A 22,500-nucleotide genomic window follows, 5' to 3' on the forward strand; every position below is an offset into this window, starting at 1 on the left:
GAGGGGAAAAGAGACTTCTTCAGGCTCAGTGAATGCTCTGAATTTTACATAAATTTTCTTACCATTTTAGCCTTAGATTATTAAAAGTTCTTTTCTTACTGTATTGTCTTTTTTACAGATTCTTTTCTTAAAGGTAAAAACTCTTCAGTTCTGGACAGTGAGGACAAGGGTGGAATCTTGTTGGCTCACTGGAGACAGAAGGGAAAATCCATCCTTTGATTTCATTTCGGCAAAATTTATACCTGGAATAAAAGTATAAAATGTAAATATGTGAAGTTTCTGTAAAGGGTTTTAAACCCACTAATCTGCACTAATCTGTTTTTTTTCCCCCTTTCTTAAGGACCAAGGAAGAGGTACCTGATTGTGGAAAAAAAAAAGACAAAGTACCTGTATTCCTGATTTTTAATGGTTATGTAATGCTGGTTGCTATCAGTTATAATTATAACTGATAGCAACTCAGATCTGTAACCTAGTGGTAGCACTGAAGCAATTCCATCCTTTATCTACAGAAGAAAATGCCCAAGGTAATAAATGTTCTTTAGCCCTGACTGCAGGTGGCTCAGGTTGTTGCCATCTTGTTGCAGGGGTTTTGTACCTTCTTGGTGATTGCTCATGGACAGCTCTTCACAGCACTGACTCCTTCTCAGCACAGCCAGCAAACTCCATCCAACCTTCTGGACCAGCCAACTTACTCTTTTACTATACCTATTCTAATTGGATCCAGTTGTGGCTTATTAAAGGCAGCTCTGTTCCTAATTCTTGATAATTAGCACAGCTGTAACTCCTTACCTTCACACTATCTTTATTCTCTTACATTCTGTCTATCCACACCAGGTGCCCTAAACTGGAGGCTCCTACATTAAATCCCAATTCCCTGTTTTCAGGAAGTCCTTTGCTAACATTCTTGTTTATTAAAGAAACTGGGCCAAAGAGAACAATAAATCAAACTGAAGTGAAAGGTGAATTAAATTCTGATCCAATGACACAGATGCATTAAGAAATTGGGAGGCAGCATCATCAAATTCATTATAACTGCAATGTTCTCCATGCAGTCCAGTGAATAAATGTTGAATATTGCATCTCTAAGATTCATCTTGGACCCTCTCTTGGAGTCTCCTTTTTACAAACCCAGCGAGGAGACCCTGGGGTGGTTTTATTGTTCTGCCTTCCAGACACTGCAGAAAGTGACCTGACAATCTGCAGTGCTGCAAATTATTAAGATGGAAATTGTGCTGGAATGTTCCCAGGCATCCTCTCAACCTTTTTTTTCACCCTCTAATTGAATAAAGTCATGCACTGTAATTGAATGGTCTTAAAACCCACTTGGTAAGGCCTGCAGTGAATGCTTATCTGACATCAAGGAGTGTTCCTCAGGCACAATGGTGCTAATTTCATTTATGCTTTAAAAGAAAAAAAAAAAAAAAAAAAAAGGATGGATGAAACCAGGTTATTTTTGCCTGCCTTGGTGCTTTGTTTCTGATTTGAGAACTGATTTTGGCTGTACAGGAGGGATGGGGCATTGGCAGGAATTAATGCCAGGAGAGGGGACAGCCCCCAGGGGGACCTGGTGCAGTAATTTGGAGATTCTGAAAGCTGAAACCTCAGAATGTTTCCCTGCAAACCAATTTGCTGATTTGTGAACATGTAGTAATTTTCATTAATCAAAATGTAAAGCTTCTACCTCCCCCAAAACTGGACATGAAATTGATATAAAAACCTTTGCTTTAAACTGTGCTTGCAAGGAAGTGCAGCTGCCAGAGCTGAGTCCTCATTTCCTTTTTTAAAGATGCTCTTTGATTAAAAAAAACACAGAAAAAAAAATCATGTACTAATCAGCCCTCATAAATTTTAATGGGAGGATGGTGACAAAAAAGGAATTGGAATAGTAAATTTCCCCTAATCAAGTTAAATGCCCTGAACATGTTTTCATCTGAGTGAAAGCTTTACTTGGAACAGAGCTGGATTATATATTTCAGAGATCTGCTCTCCCTGCTGAGGAAAGAGGATTCCAGAAACCAGTTTGCCCCTTCAGAAAACACAAGATTTTTAATAATCACCACACTGAAATCAGAGCCTTAAAGGGTGCTCCCTCTTTCACTGAAATAAGGAAGTTTGAGCAAAGCTAAAATTATCCTGAGAGAGGGAAAGATTTTTCACGTGGATCCAAAGGCTTCAGGAGAGTGAAAAGAAGAAGACTGCTTTTGTGTAACTGGTAAATCAGATGGATTCCAGGCAGGAATTCTGGTGTTTCCAGGTCAAAGTGGATTTTGTGGTGAAGCCAGCAACCCTCATGTGCCAAATCTCTGAAAAATTTGCCTATTTTGGTGGAGAAGACAGATAAAATATGGATTGCCCCGTGAATATTCTGTAACTCACCAGGGTGCTGTTAAAACATGTATTTTTTGCTCATTCTTTTCTGGAAAAATCAGACATGAAGTGCAGGAATGTGAAAATGATCTCTTGCTTGTGAAGCTGAATGAGAAGGAAGAACAGCTCTGGCCTCAGTGTAGAGAGGATGCTCAGAGTATCATTCAGAGGCAGGAAAAAAGGGAAAATTGTCATTTCTGCCCAATTCTGCAGTTCCAGACTGCAGCAGTTAATGGTGCTGCTGGTGCCCAGAGGGAGAGGAGGCTGCCAAGGGAGAAGGAATTCTCCTCAGAGCTGAATAAAAACACTGGGAAATTCAACTCGGCCTGGGACTGCTCCCATAAAACAAATTAGGTACAAATAGCCCAATAAAAGCTTGGGAGTCTTGAATCAGATAAATCCAGTATTTAGGCTCTCCTCCCAACAAGTGAAATGCTCCTTCCCCTCCCTGGAGCTCGTGGCAAGGTTTGTTTGGGTAGTAAATCACTTGGTGGCTGAGCTGGGTTTCCTCTCAGCACTTTGCTGAGAGCTCTGGGGTTGTTCTCCAAGCTCACCTCGACTGGCACCTTCCTAAAATGCAGATTTTTGGGGTGGTTTGGGAGCAGAGTTGTCACATAGAGTTATCTCCCCTGTCAGTGGCACTTTCGTGGTCACTTCAGTGCCCCACTGATCCTTCCTTGGTGCAGACAGAAAATGGGGATTTATTTGATGAGAGCATGGAGCATCCTGCTTCTTGGAATTTGGGGGAATTGCTCCCTCCAAATTCTTTCACACACAGGACAATGCAGCAGCCCAATTAATTATTCAATATTCTTTAGGGTGTGTAGGAAAATGGTTCCTTTTCAGTCTCAAAGGAGACCCCTCCATGCTTTTATGTAACATTTATCATTCAGGGGTGACTTTGGGCACTGTGGCACTTGTTCAGCTCCTCAGCCAGTCTGCAGGGTGGATTTTCACCACGATGCCTTCTGTCAAATGCAAACTGAGCAGCTCTTTGCTGCAGTGCTCTGCTGTTCATCTGTTCCTCATGAAATGCCAGAACTGGGATTTTTAGGATGTTTATTGTTGTTTAAACCTCGGTCTGTGCTCTGGGATCTCCTGGGACAGCCCCAGCGATGAAGCACTCTATGAATGGGAGGTTGTTGAAGCATGAATTGCAAGGAAAGTCAAAAAACACCACTGAGGGATTGAAGAAAACACCTTTTGCACAAAGAGGATGTTTTATATAAACTCTAAATGCAAAATCTGGAGAGTACAACTCCTCTGATTCACTGAATGTGGTTGTCAAGGCAGATGAGCAGTGCAGATGGGCTTGTGGCTGCAGCCCCTGTGAGGGCACTGGGAGCAAACACAGATTAAACCATCCTCATTTTCCTAAGGTAGCAGGTTCAGAATGTCTTTACATGCACACAAAAAAAATTCCCAACACCTCAATGGAGAATTGAAACTAAAAGACACTAGTGATGAGTTCAGCTCCCAGAAAAGGGTTTATAAGCAACAACAACAAAAAAATCTTCACTGTGGACGAGGTCTTGGTAAAGAAACTCCAGGTTTTTACCCCTGGATTGCCACAGGACAGTATTATTCTTTTTTTCTCCAGTGATAAGAAGTTTTTCTTTATTAAATATTCAAGCTGAGGGGCACAGCTTTGCAGAGATGAGGTTTATTCCTTTTTCTACTCACCAGTAAATATCTCCTGCCTGTGGCTGATGTTCCTGGAGAAGTTCAACGATAATTAACAATTAGATGTTGTGTGCAGAGGTACTCAGCAACGCTGACCAACACTCCAGAATCTCATGAATTATTCTTAGGAAATAAATGTACAACAACATCAGAATCCCTGAGGCACTGCAGCCACAGTCATTAGTGCTCATTACTGCTCGGGGCTGAATGCTGTCCCCCCCTTCTGTGTCCTCTGCTTTATGAACACCTAATTAAATATTTAATTGTGGTAAGGACTCCTAATTGCTACTAAAGCAGCAACACATCTCAACTTGACCAGAATTCCCAGTTTTTACCTTGGCAAGGCACTGTAATACTCAGATTATTGTATCAAAACACAATTTTGCTGTTTTGGAAAATGAGGATTCTCTCAGGGTTGAATCTCATGCTGGCGAGACAGGGGACAGCTGGTCTTGAGTTGGTGAAGAGCAGATCAGGAACAGAATCAAATATCAATTTTGAGCTGAAATATTACAGGAAAAATGTTTTAAGGAAGCCTGGCAGCAAGAACAAGAACTGCTCAGTGTTTCCATGCTGTGTCACCTGGAGCAGGCTGGCCTATTTACAGCAGTTCCAGTTTCTGCTGGGAATGTTCAGAACACACAAAATCCCAAGAGCCTGAAGGAGCAGACAGCCAAAATACACCAATATGGGCAGAGCTTCAGGATTAAACGTGGTATTTATGTTTCCATGAGATAAACGCATTATCTAGCAGTTCCAATTCTTTATCTAGAGTTTGTTTTCAAATCCAAAATGCAAAGAGAAAATCAAACCCATCTTCCCTGCCTCTGTCTGTGTGAACTCCACAGGTCACTCAGCTGACAGGGGTGTGATTGAAAATGAGGGACAGTATGTAAATAAATTAAATTTTGTATAAATAAGCTAAATTATCTGTGCTGAACTCCAGACATCAAGGTCTTCTCAGATCTTCATCTGTGTTAATTCATGTTCACTATCTCGTGCTTGTCCAAGTCTTTTAGACATACAAGGCAAAACCCTTTGTAACTTGGACTGAAGGGTTTATATTTTAGATAATTTCTATCACTGGGAAAGATTTTTTTTTTTTTAATGTCCCTCTGATGCTGAATTAAAAATAGAATAATGACACATTGCATGGAACACAGATTCTATATTTGTCTTTGAAGCATTTCCCCAGCACACTAAAAAACAACATTTATTACCTACCAGAGCACAATCACGTCCTCCAGAGATCCTGCAATGTCCTGGAGACCATCAGGGAAATCAAAGATTGTCCCAAGGAGAGGTCACCTGCACCTTGAAGTGGCTTTTCAAGGTGCATGAACCAGCCTAGAAAACATCAGAGAAGGATTTATAGCAAAAGTAGCACTCTTGCATTAAAAAAAAAAAAAAAATTAAAAAAAAATTCTTACCGTATGGTCTTTTCTTAAATGAGCAGGAACTGAGGGGGTTCCCAGCCTGCTCCAGAGCAGGATCCACCCCTGTCCTCACCCTGTGGCAGGACAAAGCCACGAGAGGGTGCCCGTTGTGAGAGCCCTGGTGTGCCCAGGCTGCTGCTTCTGCTCCCAAGCACCCTGAGCAAATTCCAGCACAGCACCAAAGGGTTTCCTGCTGGGCTGTCCAGAGTGACACAATTCACTTTTATCCTGGATATTGTCACGGATCCTGTAGGATCTCTTCTTTTCTGCCTGGCCCCAGGAGCAAAGGGGACATGCAGAAAACTCCCCAGGCACGTTTGTGCCAAGGGCTGCACCAACAAATCCCTGCACACAGCTAAAAATCAGGATTTTACCTCACTGGGACAAAAGGGACAGAATAACTTTATTTCTTTATTTCTCTCCTGTTTCCTACTGACCAAGCCAGGAGCTCTGGCTGCAGCCTGCAGTCCTCTACCATACAGGGAGAGCACATCCAGCAGGGAGCACAAAGCAGGAATGTTTTAAATGTTTTATTTGTCACTGCTCAGGCATGGTTGGAAAATCCCCAGCACGGAGTGTTTACGCTGCCAGTGTTTTCACCTCTGTCTCCAGGCAATGGACGTAAACCCTTCCCTGCTCCCCAACCTGCACCCAACATCTCCAGCAAGGAGAGCATCTGTCAGCCCAGCAGATGGGCACAGCTCAGATCCCAAATAAAACCCAACCTGTGCTCCAGAAGGAGACAAGCAGCCCTTTCCCTGGAATTCTCTATATATAGCTTTGTAGAATTAGTGTCCTTTGCAGCAGTAAGGGCAATTTTTAGAACAAAACATCACATATCTACTTATATGTGGATCGTTTCCTATTATTTATTTTATTCCAGCCATCCTCAGGGACGGATCCTGTAACCAGTTTAGCAGCAGCAAAATCATTATTCAACAATCTGACAGCAGAAAAAGTAATAGGACAGCTGGCAACCTCCCTCCCTGTGACCCCTGAGAGTGGAACAGAAATACAGCACAGCCCAGTTGGCTGAATTTTTTCCCACTCTTTTTCCAAATTCCATGATTCCTTCCAGGGTATTTGCTGCAGAGGTAAAGCACTGCAAGCTTGGGATGAACAAAAGGAAATGGCTCTGGCACTCTGCAGACTCATTCTTGTCCTAATGGATGAAGGTTTTCATCCAGAGGATTCCAAAATAGCAGAATTATTTTTTTCTGCAATGATGGAGTTCCTGACTTTAGTGCTGGAGACGTGAGCAACAACAAAACCAACACTGTCAGCTGGGGATGGCTCTTCTGCCCAGTGAAACAGAGACATGGTTCTCTTTGCCCAGAAAATCTACATTTTCCAGAGATTCTCAGAAAAGAGGACAACAAATTCCATGGGCACTTTCCAGCTACCTCCAACTCTCCTCTCTGTGTGTTCAACATTTGACAACTGTGCTCAGAGACCAGACATGCTGTAACACTCCACATGCCACAAATCTGAGCTGAAAAAAAAAATATTATGGCAAAAGAGGAAGCAAGAAAAACCCCTTTGCACTCAGATTTAGTTCTGTTCCACCCCCAAGGCAGCCACAGCCACATTTTCTGAGCCTTTGCCCGTTCCTGTCTGGCCCCAGGTTTGGGGTTTTTTTTGTGCTGCAGAAGCAAATGTGAGGCTGCAAAGTGCAAGTTTTCTCTTTTTTTTAAAGAAAAAAATTAAAATTCTTGGTTTAGTTTTTTATTTTAATTTTTCTTTTAGTCCCAGAGCAAGAAATGAAATTTCTTGAGAACAGCAAAGCCCAAAAAGTGAGAGGCAGCCCCAGGCAGAGTCCAGCTGCAAACTCCACCAGCTGCAGCCCTTCAGCCCCAGCCCTGGGCAGCTCCTGGGATTCACACAAAGCATCTGGTCTTTGTCGGGGCCCTGGGGCTGTCACAGTTCAAAGGCTCCCTTTGTGAGCTCCAGAGGCAATGGAAAATATGTTCAGTTGCAAGTGGGGTCACAGGGAGATGGAGAGGGAGGACTCAGCTCGTGGATCCTGCTCCCTGTGCTGGCTCCAACTTCAGAGCAGCCTTTGGAAAAACAGGGGAGGAGGAACTCCCCAGAACGTGCAAAGCATCTGAAGAACAAGGGAGGTTTGATTCCACCTCTGCCCCTGAGGAAAACAGGGAATTGGGAACCACAGAGAGCAGAGATGGAGTTCCTTTTGAGGAAAATTGCTCTGTGAGGTGGGGAGAACACAAAGCCTTCCACAGAGGGCATGGGGAGCAAGGAGCAGGCAAAGTGTGCTGGGGTAAAGGAGGGCTTTGGATGCCCAGGGTTCATCTCTCACCTGCCAGGAGCTGAGGAACTCTGAGCAAAGCACACCCAGAGGGTTTGAACAGCCCCAGAGCCGCCCTGGGAGCTGCTGGTGGCTTTTCATGGCAGGGCTGGGCCCCCAGAGCCTCTGTGCTTCAGAGACAGGAGCGAAACTGCAGCTGCTCCTCCACTGCCATTGGTGAGAGGTTTTTTAGTTTAGCCAGTTTAGCCCTAAAAACCTCCCCTGTGCACAGGAAAGGTTCTCAGTGGGGTTCACCTGTCAGGGGGAGAAGGGAGAGGACAGCTCAGCTGTTGAGAAGTTCTTGTGTAAGTGACTGAAGGATTTCCTGACAAAACATTGTCATCTGTTAAGAGTGGACCCCAAAATTCTCTGGGGCCTCTTAACCATCATCATCCCTGACATTGCTGGGCTGGGGTGTGACTGGAGAGCTCTGGGGTTGCCAAAGCCCTGCCTCACAGCAGAACATGCCTGGTGCAGATCAAAAGATAAATGAGCACTGCCAAGCTTCAAAAGAGAAGCAGGACCAAGGAAGGGCTGAAGGGGAAGGTGATGCTGAAAGCTGCCAGTGCCCACAGCTTCCCCAAACTACCAGCAAGGTTATTTATTGAGAGTCCAGACAGGGATGGCAGATCTGATCCTGCCTTTCTTTACAATCTCCAAGTGTCCCAGCAGAGCACCAAGCACAGCAACAGATTTATCATGGGCCAGAGGAGCCTCTGCACTATGAGCACCTTGCCAGATCTTGGGAACACTTAGGACAAAGCCATAGATGGACAAAGCAGCTGAAGGCTTCACAAAGCAAGAAAACAACAGAAGGTGGAGCAAGAAAAGTCAGTTCCCACTCAGAGTCCCAGAGCAGTGAGGCTGGAGGGGGAATTGCCCAGCACAGGGGGAAGAACCCACTGAAGTGCAGGGAATGAGCTTTAAAACAAAATTTTGCTGCCTGTCCCGTGCATGCAGTGAGGATTAAGATGATGGTGTCCAAAAGGAAAAGCTCCAAGGCTCACTCCGAGTGGAACTGAGACAGAGCTCAGGTTGCATGGCTCATCTCACTGAAGGGAGGCTGCTGCAGCTTTCCTGGGATTCTCACCAACCTTGCCCTGGGCTGGAAGGTGCATCCAGGGCAGCAGCAGCTGCTCCAGGCTCAGGTGTAAATACACAGCAGTAATCAGGAATCTGATAAGAACTTACAGCCCACACTGATAACACCTTCTCTCTCTTGCTGAGAAAGGAAGAAGCTCTAAAAGCACATCCAAAAATGAACATTTTCAATTAAGTACACTTGCTGTATTGTTTACAGAAAATTTCCATGTTATTACTGTTAAATAGAGTGAAAAGTGAGACAGCTCATTTTTATCTCTTTTCCCACAGTTTGCAGCAGGCTGCCCCTCCTGCCTGAAGCTGGGTGCAAGTCACAAAGTCACAAAAAGGAGCAAGGTCCTTGCAGATATTTGCAGCAAGACAGGATGCCCATCATGAGCAACAGGAAGCAAAAACCACACACAAAGTGTTGGCCCATCAGTCTCTCAGGGGCCACGAGCAGGATTCTGCTGCTGTTTATTACAGAGACAAAGCAACCCATGAAATGTCCCAGAAATCCACCAGCGAAGTTTCAGCTCCAGGAAATCCACACCACTTTCTGTGATTTTAGGGAAAGAATTTCACTCTGGAAGTGTGAAATGGGGATCCTGCTGTGGATTAACCTCGGAGCCCTGCAGGTGCTGCACAGGGTGAGGGTTTGTCCACTCGCATCTCACACCAGCACAGAGACAACTCCACCCTCAGCAACTTTTAGGACTCTACAACACTCTTTATTCCAAAGCACTTCAGTGCAGTCCCTTGTGACAAGAGAACAGGCTGGGCCATCCTCAGGCAGGTGATTCCATGAGCATTGTCCATGAGCATCATCCATGAGCACCATCCCTGCTCAGCTCAGAGAGCTCTGCCTCCCCCACTGCCCCAGGAGCTCGCTCCCACCGCTGCATCTTTAGGCACAGCAAGAAGAAAGTGTCAGGCAGAGAAAAGTCAAGTAAAAACAGTTTCTTCAGAGGAAATGAATCATTGAAGTGCACGACAAGGCTGGAAGCCACAGGCTGAACCACAGTCCTCCACGAAATGCACTTTGCTGCTGACAGTGCCTTCAGTTCTTCCAGCTGCTGGGGGAGAGCAGCTCCCCTGAAGAGGAGGCAGGTTCAGAAAGCTGTCAAAGCTGCCTGGGCTGTGCCTGCAGAGGCAGCATCTCTGTGCCTGCTGCCTGGGGCTGCAGCAGGGCCAGCTGCTCCGGGGCAGCTGCTCGGGCTGCTTTTTGGGCTGGCTGTCTCCAGGAGCTGGTGTCTGCAGCAGGGACACAGGAACAGCCCCTCATCAGCAGGAAGCTGACAAAGGGACCCGGCTTTAGAAGGGGGAAGGCTCAGGGAGCACCCAACACACACACACACCACAGAATGTTTTAGGCACTGCAGCCTCCCCAGCCCTGGGAAACTGGCACCCAGGAGGAATCTACACTGGAGGTTGTGCCCAAACCCACTGGAGCTCCTGCCCAGGCTGTGCCAGGCTGAACAAAACGTTTCTAACAGGGAAACAGCTCTGGTTTCCACAGAGCTCCTTCCCAGCTCTACCAAGGGAAGCAAACAAAGGTGTCAGGCAGAATCTGACAGCATTGCCAGAGTTAATGCCCAAACTCAGGCTCTGAAAGCCCTGTGATTTTAACATCTGAGCTTAAATTTTACTTTTCTTAGGAAAAGCATCACATATTTGGGCTACTGAGCCAAATATAAGAGCAGCCCTTGCTTTTCCTCAGCAGCATTTCCTTCCCATTTCTCCCAGAGCTGAATAGGAATGGCATCTCCTTCATCCTCAGTTTGTTCCCAAAATCTGGCCAGCCCCAGACCTAGACTAAACCTTTATTTTCTCAGCTCACAGGGGATGCTGCTGTGGGGAAGCAATTTCAAGCTGGCCTGCCTGGAATGCCAAAGACATAACAACATGCCAAGCGCAGTTTGCTGAGCAGGAAGCTAAAAGGATACTGCAGACCTTTCTTCATGATTTAATTTACCTTCTGGATTTATTTCTGAATCACTGGTGTTCCCAGGTTCTTCCTTCAGAACTCCCACATCCTTTGCCCAATCTGCCCATTTAATTTCCTCTACTCTGGAGAGACAAAATGCAAGAAGACACTGATGCCTGGAATGCAGCAGCTCAAGCCAGATCTCTTTGTTCTGCAGTCTCCCAGCCCAGCTCATCCTGCCAACACCACCCTGATGGTTTGGCTGCAGCAGCAGCCCCTTTCTGAGCTTTTTTTTTTTTTTTTTTTTTTGAGCAAAGATCATCTGTAATCAAAGCTCCATGAGGTAAAATACCCTCTCCCCCTGCATATTGTCCACTGGTCTGGTTGCTTTCAAATTCTCCAGCTCAGGGAATGGTTTTTAATGGATCAGTTAATTCTCAAACCTCCAGCCTGGCAATCACCAACAAATTTGGATGTAGCCAGGAGTGTGAGGCTGAGCCAGTGCTGAAATTCCCTCCAGGGTTCCCAGGCTGTGACCCCACTGGGGCTGGAGTGTGAGGGGGGAATGGTGCCCTGTCTTACCTGAAACACCACCTCTCATCTTTCTTATTGAGCCCCACTGACATGAAGCAGCCAGACCTCCTCTTCCCACCCTGGCGCCACAGCCAGGCCTTCTCGATCTCCAGAATAGCAATTGCCCTCTGGAAGAACAAAACCCACGTCAGAGAGGAACCAGGCACACACAGAGCCCAGCCCCTCCCCACTCAGAAACTCCTTGGGAATGGAGAATCCCCAGGGAACCCAACCCCAAAATGCTCCTGAAGGACTGCCTCAGGTTACCTGTGCAGAGAGCTGTAAATACACCTCAAATACACCTAAAAATGCACCTAAACTTTGGGTGCAAAAACACCTAAAAATGCACTGCCAGGGTGACAGCTTCATGTGAAAGGCACAATAACAGCTGAGCTAAGGACAGACATGTGGCATTCACATTTTCTGGAAAAATCCCTTCATCCAGGATTCTTCTCCTGGGAAGCTGAGAAGCCTCAGAGAAAAAGGAAAACAACAATTATCTCATTTGCTTCTCCTGTGTTTTGCTCCTTTGGAACGTGTTTGGAGATTGTTTTGTTTTGCTCCTTTGGAATGTGTTTGGAGATCATTTATCCAACAGGCGACTGTTCCCTTGGTTTCTGCTGAATAATTTCTGTGAATTATTTTGACTCTTTGGCCAACCAGTGCCAAGCTGTGTCAGACTGGAAAGAGTCACGAGTTTTCATTGTTATCTTTTTAGCCTTCTGTCTGTATCCTTTCTGTATTCTTTAGTATAGCATAGTTTAGTATTCTTTAATATAATATAGTATCATAAAATTATAAATCAGCCTTCTGAGAACATGGAGCCAGACTCATCATTCCTTCTTCTGTATCCTTTCTGTATTCTTTAGTATAACATAGTTTAGTGTTTTTTAATATAATATAGCATCATAAAATTATAAATCAGCCTTCTGAGAATATGGAGTCAGACTCATCATTCCTTCTGTCTGTATCCTTTCTGTATTCTTTAGTATAACATAGTTTAGTGTTTTTTAATATAATATAGCATCATAAAATTATAAATCAGCCTTCTGAGAACATGGAGCCAGACTCATCATTCCTCCCTGCCACGAGGGCACCCTGCAAACACCACACAGGCAGGCACTGGCAGCTCTGCCCTGAGAGCCCAGCAGGGCTGTGGGCCTCACCTGCAGCTTCCAGACGCTCTTGCTGTAGCCAGAAATATCCGTGACAGTCTCGCTCATGAGGGCGATCAGCATGTTCAGCAGCAGGATGTAGGTGAGGATGACGAACAGCAGCAGCAGCAGCATGACAAAGTACCTGAACCTGGCGTGCTCCTGGAAATCCAGGTCCCCCATGCCGATGGTGATCTTGAAGAGCTCCAGGGAGACGCTGAGCAGCCCCCCGTACATGGCGTGGCTGCCCGAGCTCTCCAGGTGAGCCAGGGACTTGTTCTGGGACACCGAGGGGGCATCGCCCATCAGCGTCACCAGGGCTGCGAGGAAAACACGAGCTGAGTCCCCGGGAAAGGGATTTTTGCAGCTCAGCCCACAGATAACCCAGAGAGGGCTCACCTGCAGCGAAGCCAAAGAGGAAGATCATGTAAACCAGGAGGAAGCGCAGCAGGTCTCTCATGATGGTCTGAAACACAAACGGGGGAAGTGCTGTGCTTCATCTCACATGAAATCACCAGGTGAGCTCACACATCACAAACCAGCCCTCAGGAACACTGACTGCAAGGTTTCCACCTTTTATCCAGTGTAAAAAGCTGCTAATATATGTTAAATCTACTTGACAGGTAAATAACATCATTGGCAGGTTAATCTGACAGTTCTTAGTTCTTTGAAGCAAATAAATATCCTGTTGGCTCCCACTATGGCTGTTTCCAAATTGTTTCAACACACACACCCCTCTCCTTTCCACCTCCACTGGCTTTACACAAATGGTGACCAGAATTCTTCCCAGGCACCTCATTTCACCCCTGCTTTGCCTTTCCAGTCCCAGGTTCTTCTGGAAACACTTCTCAGGCCCAGCTGAGCATCTCCAGGGAGCCCAGACTGGTTTCCAGTGCTGTTTGGAGTGGTTTTTGGCACACAGGCATCAGCTGCTGCCACCTGGGATGCTCAGCGCTGCCAAACGAGTGATTTCCTGCAGCTGCAGATGACGACACCGACCTAACCTCATTCTGCAGCACCTGTGCTTCCACAGGACACCAATCCCAGCTCCTCCCAGCCCAAAGCCTTTCCCTGCAGAGGCTTTTGCCCAGCCCTGACCTTCTGGATCATGACGCTGTAGATGCCGGTGCGCTGGAAGCCGCGGGTGTAGTAGAGGGTGTTGACCCAGCCCAGGAGCAGGGAGAACACCATCACTGCCACGTAGTTCTCTGAGCTAGCTCCATACAGCACTGCTGAGAGCAGCAAGGAGAAGGCCTGGATGAAGCTGGAGAGGAAACAAAAGGAAGTGGCAGTGGCTCACCTCAGAAAGAAGGGCTCCTGCAGGTCTGCTCTGCAATAAAAGAGGTTTGGGGAGGCTGAGAGGAGCACACAGAGCCCAGCCAGCAACAAAAAATCGCTCAGGACAAGAGGCAGCAGCTGAGAGGAGCACACAGAGCCCAGCCAGCAACAAAAAATGGCTCAGGACAAGAGGCAGCAGCTGAGAGGAGCACACAGAGCCCAGCCAGCAACAAAAAATGGCTCAGGACAAGAGGCAGCAGCTGAGAGGAGCACACAGAGCCCAGCCAGCAGCAAGAAAAAGCTCAGGACAAGAGGCAGCAGCAGGGGTGCAAAGAGAGGGGCAGAGCATCTGGGTTTGCTGCTCCCCAGCCCTGTGGCAGTGCTGGGGCAGCTCAGCTGCACAAAGCAGCAGCTCCAAGCTGAGGCTGTGGCAGAGCCCAGGACTCACATCAGGATCTCGATGCAGCTGTCAGAGCACATGGTCTTCAGGGACTGGCGCCTCCTCCGCAGGTACAGGCTCTGGGGGGAAAAATCAGTGCTCTATTCACCAGAGCCAGCCATGGGAGAGAGGCAGCCCTGCCTGCCCTGCCCTGCCCCAGGCAAAGCTCTGCTCCTTGTGCTCCCCCTTTCATCTCCAAGATCCCCCATTTCATCCCTCCCAGATGAAAAAAAGCCTTTATTTATAAAGGGCAAGGATAAACAAGGGCTGAATCACGGCTCAGCCCAGTGTCTTTATTAATAGCCTGCATTAAATGCCAGGGATGCATTTTAATGCCATAAATCGCAGAAGTCTCTCAGAATTATTTGCTGTTGTGGAACTGTGATCCCCCTTGCCCAGCAACCCGGCTTGTGCTGCCCCTGCCAGACCACAGTGAGTGTCCCAGAGCAGGATTCCCTCCTGCACATCCTGATGTCAGGAGAACACATCCTTTTTTTTTCCCGTCTTACCATGAAACCAGACAAGAGATCCCCCTACCTGAGCAAAGATCAGATAAACGCCTCCTAACAAGATAATGATCAGTCCAGAGACCCAGAGGAAGCCTCCAGCTGTGAACTCCACTGGGAAGGAAGGCTGCAAGACAAAACCAAAACCACCCAAAGCAGTGGAGACGGGCAGAGGCAGTGATGGCAACTTTTAAACCCTGCTCCTTCCATCCAGACAAAAAGACTGGGCCTACCTTCACCCTTAAGGGCTGATAGTATGCAATGGCTGTGAAGATGATCATGAATGACAGGTAGGAGGCAAAGCTGAAGTAGAACCTCTTGGAAGCAAAAGTTTCCCATTTTTGCTGGAGCAGTTTGTTCAGCGGCTCCAAAACCACCATCTTGTACCGGTTCTGTGGGGAAACAAGCGAGCAAAGTGCACCTGGGTGCCAGCAGGAATGGGAATTCACCAGAGGATGGTGTTTTTAAGGGCTGGAGCTGCATGGATTCAGTTGGGAAGTCGTTAAGGGGTTATTCAGTCAGGTGTTTTAGTGTGAAATATTGCATAGAGATCACTTCATTGAGGTATTTGAACAAACTGAGGCTTAAGACAACCAAAGGATCAAGATTTCTCTCAAATTACGAATGGTCAGAGCCATACCAAGCAGCCTCCAAACAACAAAATCTGCAAACACCCCCACGAATCACTCCTTTTTTTCACAGAAACCACCACCTGGAAGCCCACATTCACGTGAAACGCCGCAATTACAGAAATTTTCACATTTCCACCTGAAAGCCCACGTTCACGTGAAACGCCGCAATGACAGAGCGGCACCACCAAAAAAAGTCCAGAAGAAGCCTGTGTGGGGAGCCTCACCGGGGTGTCACTGCTGTAGGCCAGGATCTCCAGCACAGAGTTCTCCTCGAAGCTGTCCAGGGAGGACAGGTCGTAGAGGGACACGTGGATGGGGCCGTAGGTCCACTCGGTGAACTTGCGGGACAGGTGCCGGTAGCCGGGCTCCAGGATCTCCCTCTGGATGATGTGCCTGAAGATCTGACAGCAGCACAAGCACGTTCCTGTGCTGCACGTGCAGGAGGACACCCAAAGCAGCACGGCTGGCTCTGTGGCCCAGCCAGCAGCTGGGGCTGGATGAAAGCAGGGAAACAACCCAGGAGTGGGGCGGGTTTCAGCCCAGGGAGAGGGGACAGGGCAGGGACACTGAGGCTCTGCAGGACACGGCTGAGTGGCTCGGAGGTGCCCTCCTGTCGCCATGATATTTCCTGAAAAATCCCTTTGCCAGGATTTTTTTCTCCTCTGAGAAGCCTCACAGGAAAAGAAAACCAATAATTATCTGCTGCTGTGGGATGCAACAGGTGCACCTTTGATTGGTCCACATGGGTTGTTTCTAATTAATGGCCAATCAGTCAGTTGCTTGGACTCTGAGCGTCACCAGCTTTTGTTATCATTCCATTCCTTTCCTTTCCAGCCTTCTGAAGGATCCTTTCTATTCTTTTTAGTGTAGTTTTATGCTATAACTATAACTAAACTTAATGCTATATTTTATGCTATAAAATATACTATGCATAAACTATGCTATAGTTTATGCTATAACTAAACTTAATATATTATATGCTAAGCTTTCAGTATAGCGTATAATATAATATAGTAATGTAATGCAATGTAATATAATAAATCAGCCTTCTGAAACATCAGTATAGTGTATAATAGAATAGAATAGAATATTGTAATGTAATGCAATGTAATATAATAAATCAGCCTTCTGAAACACGGAACAAGGTTCTCACTTCTTCCCTCACCCTGGGACCCTCAAACACCCCCCACCCTCCTTTGTGGTCCCCTGTGGCCCTGCCAGCAGCATCAGCACAGCTTGGCTGCCAGAAGCTCCAGCCCCAAACCCCACTGGACACCGAGCAAGGCTGCAAATCCCATCATCCCTGCTCCTCAGCATCCCTGGGCTCCCCTTCCATCCCTGGGATGATGCTCCTCAGCATCCCTGGGCTCCCCTTGGCCGTGCCCACCTCCACTTTGCCAGTCTTGGCAGCCAGCTGCAGGGGATTCAAGCCGTCGTAGTTGACGATCTCCTCCAGTTTGCAGGCGGGGTCCAGCTTGACGCCCGCCTTCAGGATCTCCACGTAGGTGGAGCTCACGAACTTGGTGTTCTCCTCGGTGTCGTCCGCGATCATCACCAGGGCGTGCAGCACCGTGTTGCCCTGGGTGTCCTGCTCCTGCAGCCGGGCTTTCTGGTGGGGGTTGTTCAAGAGGTAATCCACCACATCCAGCTGGTTGGTGCAGGCAGCCAGGGAGAGGGGAAGCTCGCCTGAGGGGACGGGCACACAGCATTTGGAGGGGAGGAGGGAAAGAGGAGTCAAAAAAGGGGGGAAAAGGCAATGCTAGAAAAATATGTTAAATATATAAAAACATGTAAAATATATAAAAACATATAAAATATATAAAAATATATAAAACATATAAAAACATCATATAAAATATATAAAAACATCTAAAATATATTAAAATATACAAAATACATACAATATATAAAAATAAATATACAAAATACATAAAATATATAAAAATTAATATATAAAATACATAAAATATATAAAAATATATAAAATATACAAAAGTATATATAAATATGTAAAATAAAATATTTTTAAATCCTTAAAATATAAAATATATTTAAACTATTAAAAATATAAAACTTAAAAATATAAAAATTATATAACATTATATTAAATAATATAAAGATATATTTATATATAATAAATATATATTTAAATATATAAATATATAAATATATTATATAAATATATGCATATAAAAATATATTTAAATATATTTAAATATCTAGAGAAAATATTAAATATATATAAAAATATCAAATCTATCTAGAAATATTTAAAATAGATAAAATATATAAAAATATCATAATATATAAATACATATAAATATTAAAAATATAAAGATTCTATAAGAATTATATAAAAATTCTATAGAAATATATAAAAATTATATTGAGACTATATAGAAATTGCCCAGAATTTTATCACTGAAACACAGAACAGGTTCTGCCTCAGTGTCTCTGGATTCTGAAAGGGTTTTACAATAAACAATTACAAGTTTCTGGGACAGCTGAAGCACTTTCCCACATCTCAAACTGATCTCTCAAATCTGAACTAGCCAAGTTTTGCTGTCTGAAGCCACTCAGGATTAAAGACATAAACCCAAGGATGATGGAAGTGCAGTGCACACCCCAGATATGAAAGGATTCTGCCTTTTAGATAAGCCAAGGGCTGGATTAAAGGGCACTGAAGATGGCACCAGAGGGGCAAACCCATCTAGAATTAGTGGCACCACACACAGCATGGCAATAAAAACCCCAAACTCACCAAAATAAAAGTAAACTCCTTCTTTCTTCTTCCTGAAGAACTCGCCGTGGGCTCTGGCGTGGACATCAGCCCCGTTCTCCACCAGCAGCTTCACCATCTCCAGGCTCCTCTTCTCGATGGCAATGTGCAGCGCGGTCTGGCCTGGGGCACAGCAAACCCTGTCACCCTGTGCCGCTCCGGGGACAGCAGCGATGTCACCGGGGCTGGCTGCAGCCTCAGGCCGGGCTGGCAGCTGCGGGCACCGTCAGAAATTCAGCAATTCCCCTGCCTGGCACTGAGATCCCCAGCGGCCACGGGAGGGTTGAGGCTCAGCCAGACAGAGCTCATTTAACAGCCACAGACCACTTCATTTTTACAAGTGCTTTTTATACTTTCCCGAGTAAATAGTCTCACTTCTTGGGCTATTAAAACCATGTATCATTGCTGTTTTACAGAGCAAGGAGGGCTTAACTCCAGGCTGGAGGAGATGCAGCAGCAGAATTAGAAATAAAAGGTCAGTGTGCTGAGTGTGACTGCTCCAGTTCCCCTCTTTTTCCTTTTTCCTGCTCATCTCACAGGAATCCTTCCTTACCTCTGTAGAAACAGTCAGAGCAGGACACATTGACCAGTGGCCTGGGGTTCTGTGTCTTTTGGTCTATTTCCAGCAGGACTGGGATTGTGTCATTCTTCCCGTTTTTTAAGTTCAGCAGGGCTTTCATTAAGCAGGTTTTCCCAGTCTTTGCATCTGGCAGGGAGAGAGGATTGACGGGTCGTGGGTGTGCTTTGCACACAGTTGTAGTACTTGATTCAGGGATCAAATATAATCTTCATTTTAAAGGTTTTTATCAGTATTTTTAGCAGCCCTAAGGTAAAAACCTCAGGATATATTCAATTAATGACATTCTCCACCTTGGGGCAAATATAAGGAAAATAAAAGAAGACAGAGAAGGTGGAGAAAGCAAAGAACCAGGAGCACATTCCCCCGCTCCCCCTGTGAATAACAAACCATTCCAGGGGCAGGGAAATACCTGTGTACTCGGAATTGGTGAGGAATTTGGAGTTCCTCCTTAAGTACTCCAGCAAACCATCCAGAGCCTGGGGGCTGCCCCGGACCACGGCGCTGAACAGCCGGTCCCTGTCAAAGCGATTCGGGTCCTTCTGGCTGCGGGACAAAGGCAGCAGTCAGGAATTCTGGGGGTGATTCTGGAGAGGGGAGTTCTGGGGAGCATGGACAGGAACGAGCCATGAGCTCCGGTGGGACAGAGGAAGGAAGGAGGGAGATGGAGGAGGTTTTGTTGGGAGGGGGAAAAAAAAAAAAACAACACTCAAATGTTTTATTTTTGAGTCAAGGGAAAAACAGAGACAGTTATTTCCCAGAATTCTGCTAAGTGGCTGCTCTTTCCATCAGCTGGAGCTGTTCCCAGACCCAGCCTGATGTGCAGCCCTGGCAGGAATCCAGAGCAGAGGGAGCAGCCCAGGATGGCTGCAGGGCCAGGCTCAGGCCCATCCCTGGGGGGATTTAGTATGGACCCTCTCAGTGTGGACTTGGGAAAATCCATATGCTCCCACCAGGCCGGGTCAGTGTGGATCACCTGGATCAACCCAAACCGGTCAAACACCCCCCAGTTACTCACTTGCTGACAAGTCCTGGCCGATAATTCAGATTAATCTTGATTTTAGGGGCAAAGTCACTGCTCTCCTTCTGGTAAGGCGTCTCCAAGGGCTGTGGCTCTCCTTTCCTTCCATGTCCTGGCCTTTCTTCCTTTTTGCTGGGGGCAGGTTTCTCTTCCTGGATGCTGTCATCTGTCTCCAGCAATCCTATGAGCCTGTTCCTCTGAGCTGGGCCTGGCTGCCCGTTTGTGAACTTATCCATTGCCAGGAGAGATGGTCCTGCAGACCACAAAGAGGTTCCCTGGGGGGGCACTAAACCTGCAAGGAGGCATGGGGAGAATTAACACGATTTCTTCACAAACCCCAAAGGCTTTTGGACACAAAGTTCGTTCCCAGGTTGACCACGGGTCCCTTGGGAGGGAGATTTGATAAAACTCTGCATGGAGGAGCAGTATTTGAACAAAGGATCAGGGTCCTAAGTGGGGATCCAGTGGAGGAGAGGTTTAGAAGCAGCTCATGAAGCAAAGGCAACTCTGCAGCACATCTGAACCCCCTGTGTGGGATGACCTCACCTGTTGGCAGCAGCACAGGTTCCTGACATAAAAGGCAAGGAAAGTGGCTCTTTAGGAGCGTGGGATCGTTGTTCTTGTCTCAGTGCAGCCAGCACAGGCACAGGCTGCTCACCAAGTGGTATTGAAGATAAAGGTTCACTGGGGAACAGTGATGAGTTTGCCCACAGCCCCTGCTGGGAAGCTTTAGGTTGTCCAGACAGAGAAAAACACCTGCACAAACTGTCTGGCATTTCATCCCTGATGGGCAAAATGAGTGGGATCTCCTCAATATTTGGAGCTGCTGGGAGCACAGAAGTGGAGCTCCCAGCTCCAGGACAAGCACAGGGCACAGCAGAGCCCCCAGCCTGCCCCCTTCTCTCCTCTGAGGCTTCCTGAGCTCAGCTTTGGCTCTTCGGACGCCTCTCTCTGTTCTCTCAGGCCACACCCAAGGCACAGCGCCCAGGGCAGCCTTTCACAGGGTTTGGGAGGCAGAAATTGCACCCACAGTCACCAACCTGCGGCACGGCTCTGGTCAGCAGCTCCTTCTCATTCCCAGGCGCTCCCTCCAAAGGGTTAACAGGATTCCTCTGAAGAGAAATCTCCCTTGCTGGGGCTGCAGCCACACTCCATAGCCTGCACCAGCAAATGGACACAGAATAAGAGTTTTGGCTTAGGTTGGGGTGTGAAAAAACACAGGTCTGGGCAGAAAACAGCCAGAAAACATCTTCATGCAGCTGACAGCAAAAATCCAAGGGCTGGTTGGGAGACAAACCGTAGTGATAACTGAGACACTCGTTTAGTCTGCGCCCTGGTGACAAACATTCCCCTGCACACACCCTTCAACCCCACTGAGACTCACTTCCCTCCTCACAGCACTTACTGGGACATGGGCTGAATCCTTTCGGAGGATATTCGCACTTCCACAACAGTCTGCTCGTGCTTTTCTCTCTTCCTCTCCCCAAAATCATTCCTCAGCTGCAGTTTCCATCTCTCCACAGCGCCCAGGAGAGTTTTTTACTGTCGGTCTTGCACAGACAGAGCGTCTGGGTTAAAAGCAAGAGCAAAATGGTCCTGTAAAAAAAGGACCCTCAGAGGTGCCCACCCGCTCTGGGGAGCACGGGGAGCACTCTCTGCTTGCCAGCCCCACTTGCCCTCCCCAAAAACCGAGTTCTTCCCCCGGAGCCCTCACCAAGCCCTGCTGCCAGAAGAGCTCAGCGCTTACCAGAAGTTGCTGCAAGCTCCACCCGAGAGCTGATCTGACAAGGAGTCCCAAGGGGTCCTTCAGAGGGGACACAACCTCCCGGCAGGAGCCGAGCCAAGCAGCAAGAAGTGTTAATGGGCACCAAGGCAGACCCAAAGTGATTTCCATCCACGGGTGTGAAGCCACACAGGGAAGCCCATGCTCATCCCAGCAGCCTGGCAGTGGCACAGCGTGGGGCTCCTGGCTGGTCCATGAGAGAATCCAAGGCTCCTGTGAGAAGGAACACCCCCAGAGCCTCGTGATTTACCCAACTGTGTGGCTTTTTGCAGAGTGAAGGAGGCTTGCACAGGAAATGACTGGCTGGATTTCTCAGCGAAGGGGAGAGCCAATGAGTGCAGTGCTCTTATATGGGAAAGCTGGCTGCCTGCTGCAAACTCAGGATGCTTAACCCCTGCCTGCACACAGCCCCTGCCTCCCCCGAGCCCCACAAGGCTCCCCAGGAGCAGCACAAGCGCTGGGAGGAGCTGAGGCCAAGCTTGGTGTGGAAGGCAGCCCCAGGGACACGGGCTGAGAGTGCCACCAGGAGCAGGGGCAGCTGCTCCTCAGGGCTCAGGGCACTGCCCAGAGCAGCCCCGGGTGCTCCCCGACTCTCAGGGCACTGGTTACTGCATCTGCTCCCGGCCCTGGGTGTGCTCCAAAGGGGAAAAGGCTGGCAGAGGCTTCCCCTGGGAGCAGGGATGTCCCCCCACCCCACAGCTGACTGTTCTTGGGCCCACACACCCCAAAAATGCTTCACTTTCCCTTCCCAGAGCAGGGAAGCAGAGGACAGCATGGCCAGGTCCTGCAGGGTGACCCCAGCACCCCCTGCCCCACAGCCTTCCCCCAGGAACGCTGCTCCCAGCTGAGCTCCCCCAGGAATGCTGCTCCCACCTGAGATCCCCCAGGAATGCTGCTCCCACCTGAGCTCCCCCAGGAATGCTGCTCCCACCTGAGCTCCCCCAGGAATGCTGCTCCCAG

General features: G+C 47.4%; 1 protein-coding gene across 3 annotated transcripts; it reads right to left on the reverse strand.

Annotated features, from left to right (window-relative positions):
- Nucleotides 1–107: 107 nt before the first annotated feature.
- Nucleotides 108–22,440, reverse strand: LOC121345771 (transient receptor potential cation channel subfamily V member 2-like). Of its 3 annotated transcripts, XM_041422977.1 has the most exons (19): nucleotides 21,505–22,440; nucleotides 21,163–21,325; nucleotides 20,798–20,915; nucleotides 19,755–20,049; nucleotides 19,149–19,282; nucleotides 18,713–18,865; nucleotides 18,142–18,282; nucleotides 16,768–17,066; nucleotides 15,605–15,781; nucleotides 14,982–15,140; nucleotides 14,780–14,875; nucleotides 14,252–14,322; nucleotides 13,624–13,789; nucleotides 12,925–12,991; nucleotides 12,538–12,845; nucleotides 11,381–11,499; nucleotides 10,847–10,941; nucleotides 5,275–5,397; nucleotides 108–242 (listed from the first exon to the last, which is right to left on the reverse strand). In XM_041422977.1, the coding sequence occupies exons 4-18, from the start codon at nucleotides 19,991–19,993 to the stop codon at nucleotides 5,285–5,287; spliced, it is 2,337 nt and encodes a 778-aa protein (XP_041278911.1). In that variant the 5' UTR covers nucleotides 19,994–20,049; nucleotides 20,798–20,915; nucleotides 21,163–21,325; nucleotides 21,505–22,440; the 3' UTR covers nucleotides 108–242; nucleotides 5,275–5,284. The 3 variants fall into 3 exon arrangements, with proteins under 3 accessions (XP_041278911.1, XP_041278910.1, XP_041278912.1); XM_041422976.1 differs by lacking the exons at nucleotides 108–242; nucleotides 5,275–5,397 and adding an exon at nucleotides 9,057–10,125 and having other exon boundaries at nucleotides 21,505–22,425; XM_041422978.1 differs by lacking the exons at nucleotides 108–242; nucleotides 5,275–5,397 and adding an exon at nucleotides 9,057–10,166 and having other exon boundaries at nucleotides 21,505–22,423.
- Between the last annotated feature and the right edge of the window lie 60 nt (nucleotides 22,441–22,500).

This window comes from Onychostruthus taczanowskii, unplaced genomic scaffold (genome assembly GCF_017590055.1).
Source record: "Onychostruthus taczanowskii isolate IOZ18803 unplaced genomic scaffold, ASM1759005v1 scaffold75, whole genome shotgun sequence".
NCBI classification, from domain to species: Eukaryota; Metazoa; Chordata; class Aves; order Passeriformes; family Passeridae; genus Onychostruthus; species Onychostruthus taczanowskii.

Coding starts and splice junctions, on each gene's coding strand:
- LOC121345771 (XM_041422976.1), bottom strand. CDS start 19,993: ATGGATAAGTTCACAAACGGGCAGCCAGGCCCAGCTCAGAGGAACAGG. Junction 17,067..18,141: donor AGGAGTTTACTTTTATTTTG/GTGAGTTTGGGG, acceptor CCGTCCCCTCAG/GCGAGCTTCCCCTCTCCCTG. Junction 14,876..14,981: donor ATCAGCCCTTAAGGGTGAAG/GTAGGCCCAGTC, acceptor TTTGTCTTGCAG/CCTTCCTTCCCAGTGGAGTT.